This window comes from Oryzias latipes, chromosome 21, assembly GCF_053564925.1.
Source record: "Oryzias latipes strain Hd-rR chromosome 21, Olatipes_Hd-rR_3.1".
Classification (NCBI taxonomy): Eukaryota; Metazoa; Chordata; class Actinopteri; order Beloniformes; family Adrianichthyidae; genus Oryzias; species Oryzias latipes.
Window position 1 is genome coordinate 4,457,291 of NC_136257.1, and position 17,752 is coordinate 4,475,042.

A 17,752-nucleotide genomic window follows, 5' to 3' on the forward strand; every position below is an offset into this window, starting at 1 on the left:
AGCTGTTCTTGTGGCGCGAGGTCCTGGTCCTGATGGACCGGAGCCTCTTGCCAGAAGGGAGGGGCCGAAAGAGATTATGTCTTGGATGAGAGGGGTTGGCTACAATCCTGGCTGCCCGCCTCCAGGTCCTGGAGATGTGCAGCTCCTGGAGAGACGGGAGGTGGCAGCCGATCACCTTCTCTGCTGAGTGGATGACGCGTTGCAGCTTGGCCTTGTCTCTGGCCGTGGCCGCAGCGAACCAGACTGTGATGGAGGACGTGAGGGTGGATTCAATGATGGCAGTGTAGAAGTCTACCAGCATCTTTTCAGGGAGGTGAAACTTCTTCAGCTGCCTCAGGAAGTACATCCTCTGCTGGACCTTCTTAGTGATGGAGCTGATGTTCTGCTCCCACTTGAGGTCCTGGCTGATGATGGTTCCCAGGAAGCAGAAGGACTCCACAGAGGTCACCGGGGAGTCACAGAGGATGACAGGGGGGAGGGGGGCTGGGGCCTTCCTGAAGTCCACTGTCATCTCCACTGTCTTCAGAGCATTAAGCTCTAGGTTGTTAGCGCTGCACTATGACACCAGCCTGGCTATTTCACTCCTGTAGGCCGACTCATCTCCGTCAGAGATGAGGCCGATGAGTGTGGTGTCGTCAGCAAACTTCAGGAGTTTGACAGACAGGTGACCATTTGTGCAGCTGTTTGTGTACAGGGAGAGTAACAGGGGTGAAAGGACACAGCCCTGGGGGGATCCGGTGCTTGTGGTCCGAGTATCTGAGACGAGCTTCCCCAGCCTCACATACTGCTGTCTGTCCGTCAGGAAGTCTGTGATCCACCTGCAGGTGGAGTCAGGCACATTCATCTGGGAGAGTTTTTAATACTAAAGATGTATGAAAGACATACCGAAAAAATATGTCTTTCAGTGTTTAACTGGCTGTCTTTGGATTATGCATGCCTGAATAATGGCCATTCTTACTCCTCATCTCTCTGTTCACTGCTTGCTAATTTACATAGGAGATGGGGTCCCAGCAGGAGGGGGCGGGGTTGTAACACGACTCCTTCAACAGAGCCAGGCTGAGAGAGGCTTTGACATGTAAGATGTTAGATGTTAGAATGCTAGATGTTACAATGACCAGTTCATTTTATGTCTATGAAAATATTCAGGGAGCTATGGGACATGTTCAGCTATAGGTTTGTGAAAATTGGTGTCGATTGTTGAAACATAAGTTACCATAAAAAAATGTTTGTTTGGAGTCTAGACAGATTTAACACAGGTTTTTGGATGAAAAAGGATTTTTTTTAAATCATCTGTTACACTTTTAAGTCTGAAAAAAATATGGAAGGCAGCAAACACAGATCCCTACCGTTTTTAATTTTTTTGTGTTGATATTTGAAAGATAAGTTATGCAAAAAAATAGGTGTTTGCAGTTTTGCCTAAAAAGACGTTTTCGGACCTTTTTGGATGAAATGCTGTCTAAAAGTTCACCTGTAACTTCAATCATTCTGAATTTTTTTAGGAAGCAGTAGCACATAAATGCCTATTAAAGTGTAGTCTTTGGTGCTGATAACCTTAACAGAATTTATGCTAAAAATCTTTGTTCAGTCCAAAATTGCATAGGAAAAACACCGGTATGAAGTTTCTCGTAGACCCTATAGTGCTATCTATCAAAGTTGGAGATTTGTAAGAGGCATCTAACTCTGAAATCTCAGCTTCCTGAGACAAACGGCTGATTTGCTATGAAGCTTTGTTTTATGAGTAAGTGCAATTGACCACTTCCTGTTTGGGGGGGCCTTATGAAGGCACCGTCAGATGTACACCCATGAAATTTTAGATGATGAGAGAGGACCTTTCTGAGTATCTCCAGTTTTAATTTCATGCACGTCGGACGAAGCGCAGAGAAAAGATAGGGAAGAATGCGACAAAAACTGTTTTTTTCAATAACTAGGTGGCCCTATGGCGCTCGTCCAAAATTGTCATATCCATGGGTTCAGAATGGAAGCCTCATCATATCCATTGAATTTCAGTGAGATTGGACAAGGAATGTGCACGTGAGAGCAACTTTTGTGTGTATGGCGAGACGCCCAACTTTGCCGCTCTGTCACGACCACACCCCTGCATTGAAAGTTATGGTTTTTTGTCAGGGTAAACTTCAATGGCTTTTCAACAGGTGGACGTCATTTTCAGGTGTGTCGGCTCATCTTACTCGGAGCAGTGATGCTCCAAGTCAAACATGTCATTTTCTCTTGCCAGCAGGTGGCGCTACCTTTTTTCCAGATTCTTTCACTGCAGATGTGTTCAGAGTCAGACTACAATCATGCATATCAATTTTTGATCAGATTGGATTATGCATGGCTGAGTGATGGCCATTTTTCTTTTCATGGCGTGTTTTCGAAACAAGGTCGAATTTCTACGCGCCGCCACGGTCACAAACTTCTGTAAAAACTTAAAAGCTTTGCAATTTAACATCGGACATGTGTCTAGTTTACAAAACCAAAGTTTGGAGTCATTATTCACAAATCTCTAGGAGGAGTTCGTTCTAGAAGGAGGCCTGCAAATGTCCAAAATAGAGCAAAAATGACATATTGACATCAATATAGCAGACTTCCTGTGCGACTGACAGCTTGGTACCTACAGACTTTTTTGTAGGTTTCCATCTGATGAACATGCCCTGAAAAAATCAAGCTTGTACGTTAAAGCGTATGCGGGGCGTCGGGACAAAAGTCAGTGTAGGTGGCGCTGTCGAGCCTTTTTTGCGCACCCATGCCAATTTCTCATAAAATACGAAATTTTTCGCGACCCCTGATGTGTGTGCCAAATTTGGTGAGTTTTGGGGTATGTTAAAGGCCTCAAAAATGCGATTCTTCCGGCGGAAGAAAAATAATAATTAAAGCTACAAGTAGCATTTAGCGGGCCCGAGCACGTGCGACCGCCTGGCACGAGCGACCGCCCCGTGAGCAACGCCCTGCTTGAGCCATTCTCGTCGTTTTTTCTTGTCCATTCTGGAGCTCCAAGCTAATGTCAATAGGAAAGCAGCCTGTGGGGGGTGTGGGGGGGGGGGGGGTACTGTAATCTGTTGCCTTAAGGGACAAAGACTTTTGCATATAGCATGAACGAGTGAGTGAATGAGCAATGCCCTGCTCGAGCCGTTTTGTGTCGTTTTTCCTTCTGCATTCTGGACCTGCAAGCCACATTTAACATGACAGCAGCCTGTCGGCGAAAGGTGGGGGGGGCTGTAATCTGTTTCCTTTAAGGACTGATATTTTTGCATATATTGTGAAAAAAAAAATTCAAACAAAGCTTTGTTTAGTCCTGCTCATTTTCTCATCCAGAAGGCCTTTTCAGATTAAAAAGTTGTCAATCAAGCAATGATGATAATCATTAACACTGTACCTAAAGATGTGAAAAATAGAAGTGATCTAATTTCCACTACAATGTCTAGACATGTGTCAGCTATGTTTGATAACTTGGCCGATCAGGTGGACCGGGATCTTGCAAAGCGCATGTTGTTTTGCATCCAGTTTGAAGAATCTCTAGACAGCAGCAGTGCAGCGCAGCTGTGTGTTTGTTTGTTTTTTTTGTTTTTCTTTACATCAAGAGAAGAACTCTTGACAGAACTGCCCTTACAAACAAATATAGGAGGAGTTGAAATGTATTACACGGTAAAGAAGTTTTTGTGCAGAAAAAGGTACCATTAGAAAAGCTGGTAGCAGTGACTGCAGACGGGGCTCCTGCTATGATCAATAGACAAACAGGTTTCATCACTCACTGTAAAGCTGACCCAGACTTTCCAAAATGTCTGCATTACTGCTGCTTCATTCACCAGTAGGCCTTAAGTGTAAAAGTGATTGGCTCTGGACACTAAGTTGGAGATATGTAGGAGGCATCTCATTCTGAAATCTCAGCCTCGTGATACAAACGGCTGATTTTTTATGAATTTTTAATTATCTGACTACAACGCAATCAACCACTTCCTGTTTGGCGGTGGCTTGCGCAGGCACCGTCAGGTGTATACCCATGAAACTCTAAACGATGAGAGAAGACCCTTCTGAGTATCTCCTGTTGGAATTTTATGAACATCGGACAAAGCACAGAGAAAAAACAGGGCATAATGTGCCCCATGCAATAACTAGGTGGCGCTATAGAGCTCGTCCAAAGTTGTCATATCCATGGGTTCAGAATGGAAGCTTCATCATGTCCATTGAATTTCAGTGAGATTGGACAAGGAATGTGCACGTGAGAGCAACATTTATGCATGGCGAGACGCCCAACTCTTTGACTTGGTGTATAGTGCAATTAAGAATAAGTTAAAAATTAAGTTAACAACAACAACACACTATATACAGTAGAGTAAGGTGAAGTAAAGTGGGAGCACAGGTGGGCTGGGATGGTGGGGCCTGTAAGTGTCACCGACAGTCCTTTGGTGGGCGGGGGGAGGTTCAGCTGGGGGAGTTGGGGTACTGTTCAGCAGGCTGACTGCAGTGGGGAAGAAGCTGTTCTTGTGGCGCGAGGTCCTGGTCCTGATGGACCGGAGCCTCTTGCCAGAAGGGAGGGGCCGAAAGAGATTATGTCCTGGATGAGATGGGTCCGCTACAATCCTGGCTGCCCGCCTCCAGCTCCTGGAGAGACGGGAGCAGAGGTGAAAGTAAGCCGGAACGGTCCGGAGCGGCGTTCCGTTAAAAGATTTCGAGACGGAACGCCGTTCTAGTTGGGAGGAGATCCGCTGTGTTCCTGTTTTCACTTCATAACACATGACAGAAGCATTTTTTTATTTGGCGTATCGACCGATAAAATGCTCTGGAATCCTTTTCCCGGTCTGCCTCGTAGCTTTCGCTCTCGCTTCCGTAAACAAGCCTAATGCGCATGCGTGGAAACGTGGTACGTTTGATTTTTTGTTGGGGGACATTCAATTCGATCAGCCAACTGAGCATTAATGTTTATGCCACACGGAGGAGCAACGGGACGCGAAAAACAATAAATGAATCAAACTTCACGTCACTAATGTGATTGGTCAGTTTAAATTCAACATAAATTTAGTTCACGATAGACAAAGGAAATCTTGATATGGAAAAATAACGCAACACGTTATTTAAAAGAAAAAGCAAAAAAAGAAGAGCATGCAGAGAAAAATAAATCAGATATTTAAGAGGAAATTCCAAAGTGAGGATGAAGATGTGCAGACGAACACTTCTGAAGGAGAGGATGAAAAAGTGAAAAGTCGAAATGCAAATTGCATTGAAGAACCCACTGAGACACCAGGGCCATCAAGCTCAGGTGACCCTTTTGTATTGCCAGAGTATCCTTCAATCTGGACAAAAGAACAGTATGAACAGTGTAAAGAGAAAAATGAATGGATATTTGCCAAAAACGGAATGCTCGGCTGCCAAAAATGCCACACTGTAAAAGATCTCGGTGTTGCTTCATCTCGGGGGGTAAATATTGCACCTAACTGGGTAGCAGGAAAGATATGCCCATCTGGACACACAAGAGATGTTCAGCTGTCGTCATTGAGAAAAAAAATACATGAGCACAAAAACTCAGCAGCTCACAAAGAAGTTGTGAAAATTTTAGAGACAGCGAAAAAAGACACTCTTGTAAACATGAATACCAAGAGTCAAGATTTTGCCTTTGAGACAACTGCCAGGGTCTTCAGGACAGCCTATTACGTGGCCAAGTACAATAAACCATTCACTGACTTTGAAAGTTTGATTGATCTACAGGAGACCAACTCAATCAACATGGGGAGAGTTTTACACAGCAAAACTGTGTGTGTTGATATTGTGGATCACGTGGCTTCACAAATGAAGAAAGAAATTATGACAAAAATTATACAAAATAGGAGCAAGATAACAGTATTGGCTGATGAATCAACTAATGTTGGTAACAAATCAACGCTCATTGTTTTTGTGAAAGCAAGTGTAGATGGAGCTATGGAACCTATTGCTTTTCCCTTGGACCTTGTGGACCTGGACAGCCTATGTGCTGCCCACATCAAAGAAAAACTCATAAACTGCCTGTTAAAAAATGGTTTTACCATGCAGTTGCTGCAAGAACTACTGATAGGATTTTGCAGTGATGGGGCCAGCGTGACGTTAGGGGTGAAGTCAGGAGTTGGAAAGTTGCTGAAAGACAACTTTCCATCTATTGTTCTCTGGCACTGTTTGAATCACAGACTGGAGCTTGCTGTAGACCAGGCACTTGATAAAACAGGGGGGACAAAAGATTTCCAGGCCTTCCTTGACTCCCTTTATTCACTTTACAGCCAATCACCCAAGAACACGAGAGAGCTCAGTGAGTGTGCGCACAATCTGCACATCACCCTTAAAAGGATTGGTAGAGTATTCAGCGTTCGCTGGGTGGCTTCATCCTGGAGGGCAGTCAATGCAGTGTGGCAGTCATATTCAGCCTTGGCACAACATTTCCAGAAAGCATCAGAGGACAACAGCAGAGACAGCAGAGAGAGAGCCAAGTTCAGTGGTCTGCTATCTAAGTTGTGCACTGTTCATTTTCTCAAAAGTCTGGCACTGATGGTGGATGTTCTCACTGAACTAAAAAACTTGTCTGAAATTCTCCAGAACAGAAAAACTACTATTCCAAAGGCCCGTGAGCTCATGACCAACTACCTGAAGTGCATTGAGAGCCTGAAAACATACCCAGGAAAACACACTGTTGAAGCAGAGCAGGCCGAGCAGAAGATGGAATTTAATGGACATCAGTTAAAGGTGGGCAGGTCTCCCACCATTGACTCTGCTCTCTTCATAACTGCAGTGGTGGAGAGCATGAAGGAAAGACTGTTTACAACAACAGCCAACAAAGCACAAAGTAGCGTGACAGCTGACCGCAAGGAGGCTTACAACAGCCTTATCAATCAGATGGCAGTCCTTCACCCAGAAAACTGGGATCAAGACAATCCTCGATTTGGAGAAGAGGAAGTCAGAACTTTGTGTGAACGTCTCAACATCAATGAGCAAGAGGCCCATCTTGGGTACGTTGAGTTCAAGGCTAGTGGAGGGAGAAGCATTCCTCCTCCATTAAAAAAATTACTTCTGGCAGTAGACACACTCTCAGCCAGTAATGCAGATTGTGAAAGAGGGTTTAGTACCATAAATAACATAATGACTGACCTCAGAGGCACCATGACGACAAAAAATGTCTCAAACCTCCTGTTCATCAGCTCATTTGGACCTCCCTTTATGAAGTGGGATCCAATGCCATACGTCAAAACCTGGCTAGGAAAAGGCAGGAAACCAGCGCACACAACAAGTGGCATGGCCCGCAGATCCCCTAAAACTGATGAGGAATATTACCAGCCTCTTTGGGACATTATGACTTAGTTCAGCTAATTAAGGATGACTCAAGTTCTGATCAATTCGGATGTTCACATTTTTCATGTTCTGAAAAATTCACAATGTTCAATTAAAGATTGTTTTCACAAAAACACCTTGTCTACACACGTTATTTATGTATAAAATTTGATATCAAGTGCATTTATTTCCTTTAACTGCTTTAAAAATATATATTTGGAAATAATTTGTCATAGTACCGGCAAAAGAAAAATTCTACTTTCACCCCTGGACGGGAGGTGGCAGCCGATCACCTTCTCTCCTGAGTGGATGACGCGTTGCAGCTTGGCCTTGTCTCTGGCCGTGGCCGCAGCGAACCAGACTGTGATGGAGGACGTGAGGGTGGATTCGATGATGGCATCGTAGAAGTCTACCAGCATCTTTTCAGGGAGGTGAAACTTCTTCAGCTGCCTCAGGAAGTACATCCTCTGCTGGACCTTCTTAGTGATGGAGCTGATGTTCTTCTCCCACTTGAGGTCCTGGCTGATGATGGTTCCCAGGAAGCAGAAGGACTCCACAGAGGTCACCGGGGAGTCACAGAGGATGACAGGGGGGAGGGGGGCTGGGGCCTTCCTCAAGTCCACTGTCATCTCCACTGTCTTCAGAGCATTAAGCTCCAGGTTGTTAGCGCTGCACTATGACACCAGCCTGGCTATTTCACTCCTGTAGGCCGACTCATCTCCGTCAGAGATGAGGCCGATGAGTGTGGTGTCGTCAGCAAACTTCAGGAGTTTGACAGACAGGTGACCAGCTGTGCAGCTGTTTGTGTACAGGGAGAGTAACAGGGGTGAAAGGACACAGCCCTGGGGGGATCCGGTGCTTGTGGTCCGAGTATCTGAGACAAGCTTCCCCAGCCTCACATACTGCTGTCTGTCCGTCAGGAAGTCTGTGATCCACCTGCAGGTGGAGTCAGGCACATTCATCTGGGAGAGTTTTTAATACTAAAGATGTATGAAAGACATACCGAAAAAATATGTCTTTCAGTGTTTAACTGGCTGTCTTTGGATTATGCATGCCTGAGTAATGGCCATTCTTACTCCTCATCTCTCTGTTCACTGCTTGCTAATTTACATAGCAGGGGTCCCAGCAGGAGGGGGCGGGGTTGTAACACGACTCCTTCAGCAGAGCCAGGCTGAGAGAGGCTTTGACATGTAAGATGTTAGATGTTAGAATGCTAGATGTTAGAATGACCAGTTCATTTTATATCTATGAAAAAATTCAGGGAGCTATGGGACATGTTCAGCTATAGGTGTGTGAAAATTGGTGTCGATTGTTGAAACATAAGTTACCATAAAAAAATGTTTGTTTGGAGTCTAGACAGATTTAACACAGGTTTTTGGATGAAAAAGGATTTTTTATAAATCATCTGTTACACTTTTAAGTCTGAAAAAAATATGGAAGGCAGCAAACACAGATCCCTACCGTTTTTAATTTTTTTGTGTTGATATTTGAAAGATAAGTTATGCAAAAAAATAGGTGTTTGCAGTTTTGCCTAAAAAGACGTTTTCGGACCTTTTTGGATGAAATGCTGTCTAAAAGTTCACCTGTAACTTCAATCATTCTGAATTTTTTTAGGAAGCAGTAGCACATAAATGCCTATGAAAGTTGAATTCTTGGTGCTGATAACCTAAACAGAATTTATGCTAAAAATCTTTGTTCAGTCCAAAATTGCATAGGAAAAACAGCGGTATGAAGTTTCTCGTAGACCCTATAGTGCTATCTATCAAAGTTGGAGATTTGTAAGAGGCATATAACTCTGAAATCTCAGCTTCCTGAGACAAACGGCTGATTTGCTATGAAGCTTTGTTTTATGAGTAAGTGCAATTGACCACTTCCTGTTTGGGGGGGCCTTATGAAGGCACAGTCAGATGTACACCCATGAAATTTTAGATGATGAGAGAGGACCTTTCTGAGTATCTCCAGTTTTAATTTCATGCACGTCGGACGAAGCGCAGAGAAAAGATAGGTCAGAATGTGACATAAAATGTATTTGTCAATATCTAGGTGGCGCTGTGGAGTTCGTCCAAGATTGCCATATCCATTGGTTCAGAATGGAAGCCTCATTACCTCCATTGAATTTCAGTGAGATTGGACAAGGAATGTGCACGTGAGAGCAACTTTTGTGTGCACGGCGAGACGCCCAACTTCGCCGCTCTGTCACGACCACACCCCTGCGTTGAAAGTTATGGCTTTTTATCAGAGTAAACTTCAATGGCTTTTCAACACGTGGACATCATTTTGAGGTGTGTCGGCTCATCCTACTTGGAGCAGTGATGCTCCAAGTCAAACATGTCATTTCCTGCTGCCAGCAGGTGGCGCTACACTTGTTCCAGATTCTTCCACTGCAGATGTGTTCAGAGTCAGACTACAATCATGCATATCAACTTTGGATCAGATTGGATTTTGCATGGCTGAGTAATGGCCATTTTTCTTTTCATGGCGTGTTTTCAAAATGACCTCCAAGTTCGACGCGCCGCCACGGTCACAAACATCCGTAATACCTTTAAAGCTTCGCAATTTAACATCGGACATGGGTTTAGTTTACAAAACCAAAGTTTGGAGTCATTATTCATAAATCTCTAGGAGGAGTTCGTTCTAGAAGGAGGCCTACAAATGTCCAAAATAGAGCAAAAATGACATATTGACACCAATATAGCAGACTTCCTGTGCGACTGACAGCTTGGTACCAAGAGACTTTTTTGTAGGTTTCCATCTGATGAACATGTCCTGAAAAAATCAAGCTTGTATGTCAAAGCATATGCGGGGGCTCGGGACAAATGTCACTGTAGATGGCGCTGTCGAGCCGTTTTTGTGCGCCCATGCCAATCTCCTGTAAAATACGAAATTTTTCGCGACTCCTGATGTGTGTGCCAAATTTGGTGAGTTTTGGGGTATGTTAAAGGCCTCAAAAAGGCGACTCTTCCGTCGGAAGAAAAAGAATAATAATAATAATAATTAAAGCTACAAGTAGCATTTAGCGGGCCCGAGCACGTGCGACCGCATGGCACGAGCGACCGCCCCGTGAGCAACGCCCTGCTCGAGCCATTCTCGTCGTTTTTTCTTGTCCATTCTGGAGCTCCAAGCTAATGTTAATACGACAGCAGCCTGGGGGGGGGGGGGGGGGGGGCTGTAATCTGTTGCCTTAAGGGACAAAGACTTTTGCATATAGCATGAAAAAAATTCAAGCAATGATGATATTTGCTATCACTGTCCCTAAGGATGAGAACAATAGAACTCATTCAATTTCCACTACAATGTCTAGATGAGTGTCAGCTATGTCTGATAACTTGGCCAATTAGCTGGACCGGGATCTTGCAAAGTGCAGGTGGTTAACGTCCAGTGTGATGAGTCTGTGGACGGCGATAGTACAGGATAGCTTTTGGTTTCCACAAGAGAAGAACTCCTGACACATCTGCCCTAACAGACAACTACAAGAGGAGTTGAAATGTATAACACGGAGAAGGAGTTTTTGTGCAGAAAAAGGTACAATTAGAAAAGCTGGTAGCAGTGACTGCAGATGGGACTCCTGCTATGATCAATAGACAAACAGGTTTCATCACTCACTGTAAAGCTGACCCAGACTTTCCAAAATGTCTGCATTACTGCTGCGTCATTCACCAGCAGGCCTTATGTGCAGAAGTGATTGGCTCTGGACATATAATGACTCTTATTCTGAAAATCGTAAACAACCTCAGCTGCAAAGCAAAACAGCACAGGATTTTTAAGGTGCTATTGGAGGAGATGTCTGTTGAATTTGGTGAATATGAACATTGTGAATCTGAACTTGCATTCTTGACTGACATTACTGGAAAACTAAACCACTTGATCTGTGAGCTGCAAGACAATGGCAAAACTATTTTTTTTTGACCAGCCTGCCTTAGCCAGTGTTTTTCTTGTGGGGATCTTTTCTGCCAGGGCTTGTCAGCTTGGTCAGTGGATGTTGCTGCAGTTGTCTCCCTTGCTGGGACAGCTGGAGTTAAACACAGCAGCTCACGGCTCTGAAGTGGACCCCGTTGCTGTCCCAGTCTGGATGGGCACTGTGGCGATGTTCCAATGGCCAGGCTGGCTCCTGGTATAAAGAGATTCCCAAATACCATTTCCTAACCGCAGAGCCAAGGATGTGTTTACATGTTTAGGTCAAAAATGTGATGGACAGCTTCATGTTGTCTATTGATGTAAGTTTAAACCTAAACATGCCACCCTGTTATTAATCCAGTTGATATGGTTCTCCATCTGTGTCTAGGTGATAGAAAAGCATTTTTTTTTATATTTAGAGCTCTAAGCAAACAAACAGTTGTCTATATAAAAGAGCTTTTACAATTGTGCACTTTTAGCAGGTCTCTGAGTTCATGTGACCAATGTATGGTGGATTTTCACAGACCTTGTTTAAAACTGAAGGTGAGAGAGACTTAGAGAAATGGCTTCATTGTTCTGGAGTTCTTTGTTTCATCCACAGAAGAGTAGAATTGGTGATTGATTTTGAAAAGCTGCTGAAAAAAGTATCTTTTTCAAATTGCAATTTCTAACTTGGGTTTTACATTTTGTGTTCCATTTTTTGTGCTTTATTTGGGAAGCATTTGTTATTTGTTTGGTGTTTTTAAGGTTCTGCAAATATACACATTCTTTTTTAGTGACATTTGTTATCAGTTGTGTTTGTTGATGTGTAGTTTAATTTCATTGGATGTATAGATGTCGTGTGGGGGGGAGGCTCGAGAGCAGGTAGGACCCAGGCGCAGAGACGGGAGGCAAACGGGTTCAGGGCAAGTGGGTTTATTTAACTAACAAAAAGCGCTGCAGAGCAGGATGACAAAACTAAAAACAAAAACTTACTGTGGCATGGCAAGGGACATGGACGCCAGACAAGAAGACGTGATCAACATGAGCAGAAGTTAATGGACCAGCACAGGAGGAAGGCAGAGACAAGACTTATATACAGGCAGGGCAGACAAGACACAGGTGAACACGATTAGGGCAGATGGGGACCAAAGGAAGTAAAACTCAAAAAACATGACAAGACAGGAAACCTTTCAAAATAAAACAGGAAACAGAACCAAACAAGACAGAACAAGAACTAAAGCGAAAAAGAAGACAACAAACTGAAACCATGACAATAGAAAGGAAAAGAAGTTCAAACATTGATTATAAAAAAGGATATAAAATATTAAAAAAAAGAAAAAGGAAAAGAAAAAAGATGGGATGGTGGGGCCTGTAAGTGGCACCGACAGTCCTTTGGTGGGCGGGGGGAGGGTCACCTGGGGGAGTTGGGGTTCTGTTCAGCAGGCTGACTGCAGTGGGGAAGAAGCTGTTCTTGTGGCGCGAGGTCTTGATGGACCGGAGCCTCTTGCCAGAAGGGAGGGGCCGAAAGAGATTATGTCCTGGATGAGAGGGGTTGGCTACAATCCTGGCTGCCCGCCTCCAGGTCCTGGAGATGTGCAGCTCCTGGAGAGACGGGAGGTGGCAGCCGATCACCTTCTCTGCTGAGTGGATGACGCGTTGCAGCTTGGCCTTGTCTCTGGCCGTGGCCGCAGCGAACCAGACTGTGATGGAGGACGTGAGGGTGGATTCGATGATGGCGGTGTAAAAGTCTACCAGCATCTTTTCAGGGAGGTGAAACTTCTTCAGCTGCCTCAGGAAGTACATCCTCTGCTGGACCTTCTTAGTGATGGAGCTGATGTTCTGCTCCCACTTGAGGTCCTGGCTGATGATGGATCCCAGGAAGCAGAAGGACTCCACAGAGGTCACCGGGGAGTCACAGAGGATGACAGGGGGGAGGGGGGCTGGGGCCTTCCTGAAGTCCACTGTCATCTCCACTGTCTTCAGAGCATTAAGCTCCAGGTTGTTAGCGCTGCACTATGACACCAGCCTGGCTATTTCACTCCTGTAGGCCGACTCATCTCCGTCAGAGATGAGGCCGATGAGTGTGGTGTCGTCAGCAAACTTCAGGAGTTTGACAGACAGGTGACCAGCTGTGCAGCTGTTTGTGTACAGGGAGAGTAACAGGGGTGAAAGGACACAGCCCTGGGGGGATCCGGTGCTTGTGGTCCGAGTATCTGAGACGAGCTTCCCCAGCCTCACATACTGCTGTCTGTCCGTCAGGAAGTCTGTGATCCACCTGCAGGTGGAGTCAGGCACATTCATCTTGGAGAGTTTTTAATACTAAAGATGTATGAAAGACATACCGGAAAAATATGTCTTTCAGTGTTTAACTGGCTGTCTTTGGATTATGCATGCCTGAGTAATGGCCATTCTTACTCATCTCTCTGTTCACTGCTTGCTAATTTACATAGCAGGGGTCCCAGCAGGAGGGGGCGGGGTTGTAACACGACTCCTTCAGCAGAGCCAGGCTGAGAGAGGCTTTGACATGTAAGATGTTAGATGTTAGAATGACCAGTTCATTTTATATCTATGAAAATATTCAGGGAGCTATGGGACATGTTCAGCTATAGGTGTGTGAAAATTGGTGTCGATTGTTGAAACATAAGTTACCATAAAAAAATGTTTGTTTGGAGTCTAGACAGATTTAACACAGGTTTTTGGATGAAAAAGGATTTTTTATAAATCATCTGTTACACTTTTAAGTCTGAAAAAAATATGGAAGGCAGCAAACACAGATCCATACCGTTTTTAATTCTTTTGTGCTGATATTTGAAAGATAAGTTATGCAAAAAAATAGGTGTTTGCAGTTTTGCCTAAAAAGACGTTTTCGGACCTTTTTGGATCAAATGTTGTCTAAAAGTTCACCTGTAACTTCAATCATTCTGAATTTTTTTAGGAAAACTAAACCACTTCAACTGTGATCTGCAAGGCAATGGTAAAACTATATTTTTTATGGAACAGCCTGCAGGGTTTCTTGTGGGGATCTTTTCTGCCAGGGCTTGCCGTTTTGGTCGGTGGTTGTTGCTGTTACCAATCCAGTTGATATGGTTCTCCATCTGTGTCTAAGTGATATAATCAGAATCAGAATCGTTTATTGTCATTGTACATGGGGATACAATGAAATTGCAGCAGCCTTGGAGTGAAGGAGTTACATAAAATAAAAATAAAAATAGAATAGAAAAAGAAATACTGTATTTACAACTCTTAACAAAAAATGAACAATATGGACAGAAACTGTTAAATATTAAATATTTGTGAATAAAATAGAAAGGAATTACATGAGTTGCTGTGAGCACAGCTTAATAAATATCAAGTTATTGCACAGTGACCCGGTTAGACAGTCAGGATATTGCACGCATTGTAGTAAAATTAGAGTGAGGTGTGGTTGGTGGACGTATGTGCATTCCGTATGATAATTGCCTATGGAAAAAAGCTGTTTCTTAGTCTGTTTGTCCTGGTTCTGATGGACCTGTACCTCCTTCCAGAGGGCAGCAGTTCAAACAGAGGGAAAGCAGAATGGGTGGAGTTAGTGGTGATGCTAGTCACTCTGCTGATGCAGCGAGACTGGTAAATGTCCTTCAGTGAGGGGAGGGGGCAGCCGATGATCCTCTGCGCTGTCTTTACCACTCTCTGGAGACTCTGCCGTTCTGCTTCAGTGCAGTGGGAAAACCACACTGTGATGCCATAGGACAGAATGCTCTCAATGGTTGAGCGGTAGAACGTTACCAGCAGCTCCTGGCTGACGTCGTTCCTCCTAAGTTTTCTCAGGAAGTGCAGGCGTTGCTGGGCCTTCCTGATGACAGTCATGGTGTTGTTAGACCATGTGAGGTCAGCAGAGATGGTGGTGCCCAGGAGGGTGAAGCTGTGGACCCTCTCCACACAGTTTCCATCGATGTAGAGTGGGGGTGGATCTGTTCTGTTTTTTCTGAAGTCCAGGATGATCTCCTTGGTCTTGGTGGTGTTCAGGATGAGGTTATTAGCCTGACACCACCTTGAGAGTTTCAGGACTTCGTCTCTGTAGGCCGTCTCGTCGTCCCCAGAGATCAGCCCCACCACAGTAGTGTCGTCTGCAAACTTCACCACGGTGTTGCTGGTGTGGGCTGGTCTGCAGTCTGCTGTGTACAGTGTGTACAGCAGAGGACTCAGCACACATCCCTGTGTGGAGCCTGTGCTCAGCGTCCGGGTGGAGGAGAGGTGGGGGTCAAGTTTGACTGTCTGTGGTCTGTTTGTCAGGAAGTCCTTGATCCACGTGCAGGTGAATGGGTGGAGTCCTAGTTCAGACAGTTTGTTGACCAGAATGTCAGGAATGATTGTGTTAAAGGCTGAGCTATAGTCCACAAAGAGCATCCTGGCGTAGGTGTCTCTGTGTTCCAGGTGGCTCAGCGCAGTGTGGAGGGTGATGGAAATGGCATCATCCGTTGATCTGTTTGCTTTGTAAGCAAACTGGTGGGGGACGAAGATTGGAGGGAGGGAGTCTTTGATGTGTCCCAGGAGCAGCCGCTCCAGACACTTTGTGATGACAGCAGTGAGTGCAACTGGGCGGAAGTCCGTGAGGAAGGCTGTGGATGAGGACTTTTTGGGTATCGGGATGATAGTGGATGACTTCAGGCAAGCAGGGATGAAAGCCTGAGCTAGCGACAGGTTGAAGATTTTTGTGAAGACCTGGGAGAGTTGATCGGCGCAGGCCCGCAGAACCTTTCCGGGAACTCCATCAGGTCCCGCCGCTTTCCTGGGGTTTACCCTGCTGAACATCCGTGCCATCCGTGCCACGTCCATAAAGGCATTGTTTTTATATTTAGAGCTCTAAGCAACCAAACAGTTGTCTATATAAAAGAGCTTTTACAATTGTGCACTTTTAGCAGGCTGAAAAAATTATCTTTTTAAAATTGCCATTTCAAATTTGGGTTTTAAATTTTGTGTTCCATTTTTCTGTGCTTGTATTGGAAGGATTTGTTATTATTTTGTTTAAAAGTGCTACATATTGTATATACACATAATTTATTTAGAGAAATTTGCTATAGGTTGTGTTTCTTGGTTTTGTAGTTTAATTTCATTGGATTTATATTAAGGAAAAGAAGTTGCAGCATTGATTAAAAAAGGATAAAAGAGACATTTACTGTCTAAGTCTTATGTTACATCTGTAGAACTGTACTGAGAGTTGGGTTTTGTTTTGGAGCACATTCATATGTTTTGTTTGTAAAAAAAAAAGATAAAATATTAAGTTAATTGCATTTTACATGACTAGAAAAGCAATGATTATTCATAAAAATCTATGAAAGACATACAAAACAAATGAAAAAGCAGTCTGCCCTCCCTCTCGTGTCTAAACTATTGTCACCTCACTTCTGGGTTAGTTAGCATATGAACAGGCAGCTGGTGTGTGTGTGTGTGTGGGGGGGGGGGGTGAAATTTGACTCCAGCAACAGGGCGGATTGAGGAGCAGGCTGCAGCATGAGGAAAAGACTGAAGCATGTAAGAGGAAATGACATCCTACAGTTGACCAGTTCATTTAATATCTGTAATGAATATTCAAGAAACATTTAGACATGTTCAGCTATATGCGTGTGAAACTTGGTGTGGATATTTGAAGCATAAGTAATTTTAAAACACACTTGTTTGGAGTCCAGACGGAAAAAGCACAGGTTTTGGGATGAATCAGGATTTTTTTAAAATCATCTGTTTCACCTGGACTTCTGAAAAAAATATGGAAGGCAGCAAACACAGATCCCTACATTTAAAAAAATAAATGGTGTTGATATATGATGATTAAGTTATGAAAAAAAATAGGTGTTTGTAGTTTTGCCTAAAAAGACGTTTTCGGACCTTTTTGGATGAAATGTTGTCTAAAAGTTCACCTGTAACTTCAATCATTCTGAATTTTTTTAGGAAGCAGTAGCACATAAATGCCTATGAAAGTTGAATTCTTGGTGCTGATAACCTAAACAGAATTTATGCTAAAAATCTTTGTTCAGTCCAAAATTTCATTAAAAAAATCAAGTGATGAAGTTTCTCGTAGACCCTATAGTGTTACATATCAAAGCTGGAGGTTATTAAAGGCATCTAATTCTGAAATCTCAGCTTCCTGAGACAAACGGCTGATTTATAATAAATTTCTATTATTTGGGTGCACATAATCGACCACTTCCTGTTACGCAGGCACCGTCAGGTGTACACCCATGAAACTTTACATGATGAGAGAGGACCCTTCTGAGTATCTCCAGTTTTAATTTCATGCACATCGGACAAAGCAAAGAGAAAATACAGGGCAGAATGTGCCCAATGCAATAACTAGGTGGCGCTATAGAGCTCGTCCAAGATTGTCATATCCATGGGTTCAGAATAGAAGCTTCATCATATCCATTGAATTTCAGTGAGATTGGACAAGGAATGTGCACGTGAGAGCAACTTTTGTGTGCATAGCGAGATGCCCAACTTTGCCGCTCTGTCACGACCACACCCCCGCATTGAAAGTTATGGTTTTTTGTCAGAGTAAACTTCAATGGCTTTTCAACAGGTGGACGTCATTTTCAGGTGTGTCGGCTCATCCTACTCG

General features: G+C 43.9%; 1 protein-coding gene across 1 annotated transcript in view; it reads left to right on the forward strand.

The window, feature by feature from the left end:
* The first annotated feature begins 3,226 nt into the window (after positions 1-3,226).
* LOC111947469 (E3 SUMO-protein ligase KIAA1586-like) overlaps positions 3,227-17,752 on the forward strand; it is a 66,839-nt gene continuing 52,313 nt past the window's right edge. The window contains exon 1 of the mRNA XM_078939844.1: positions 3,227-6,965. Within this exon, the coding sequence (XP_078795970.1) occupies positions 5,098-6,965 (1,868 nt within the window). The 5' untranslated portion in view covers positions 3,227-5,097. The remainder of the gene's footprint in view (positions 6,966-17,752) is intronic.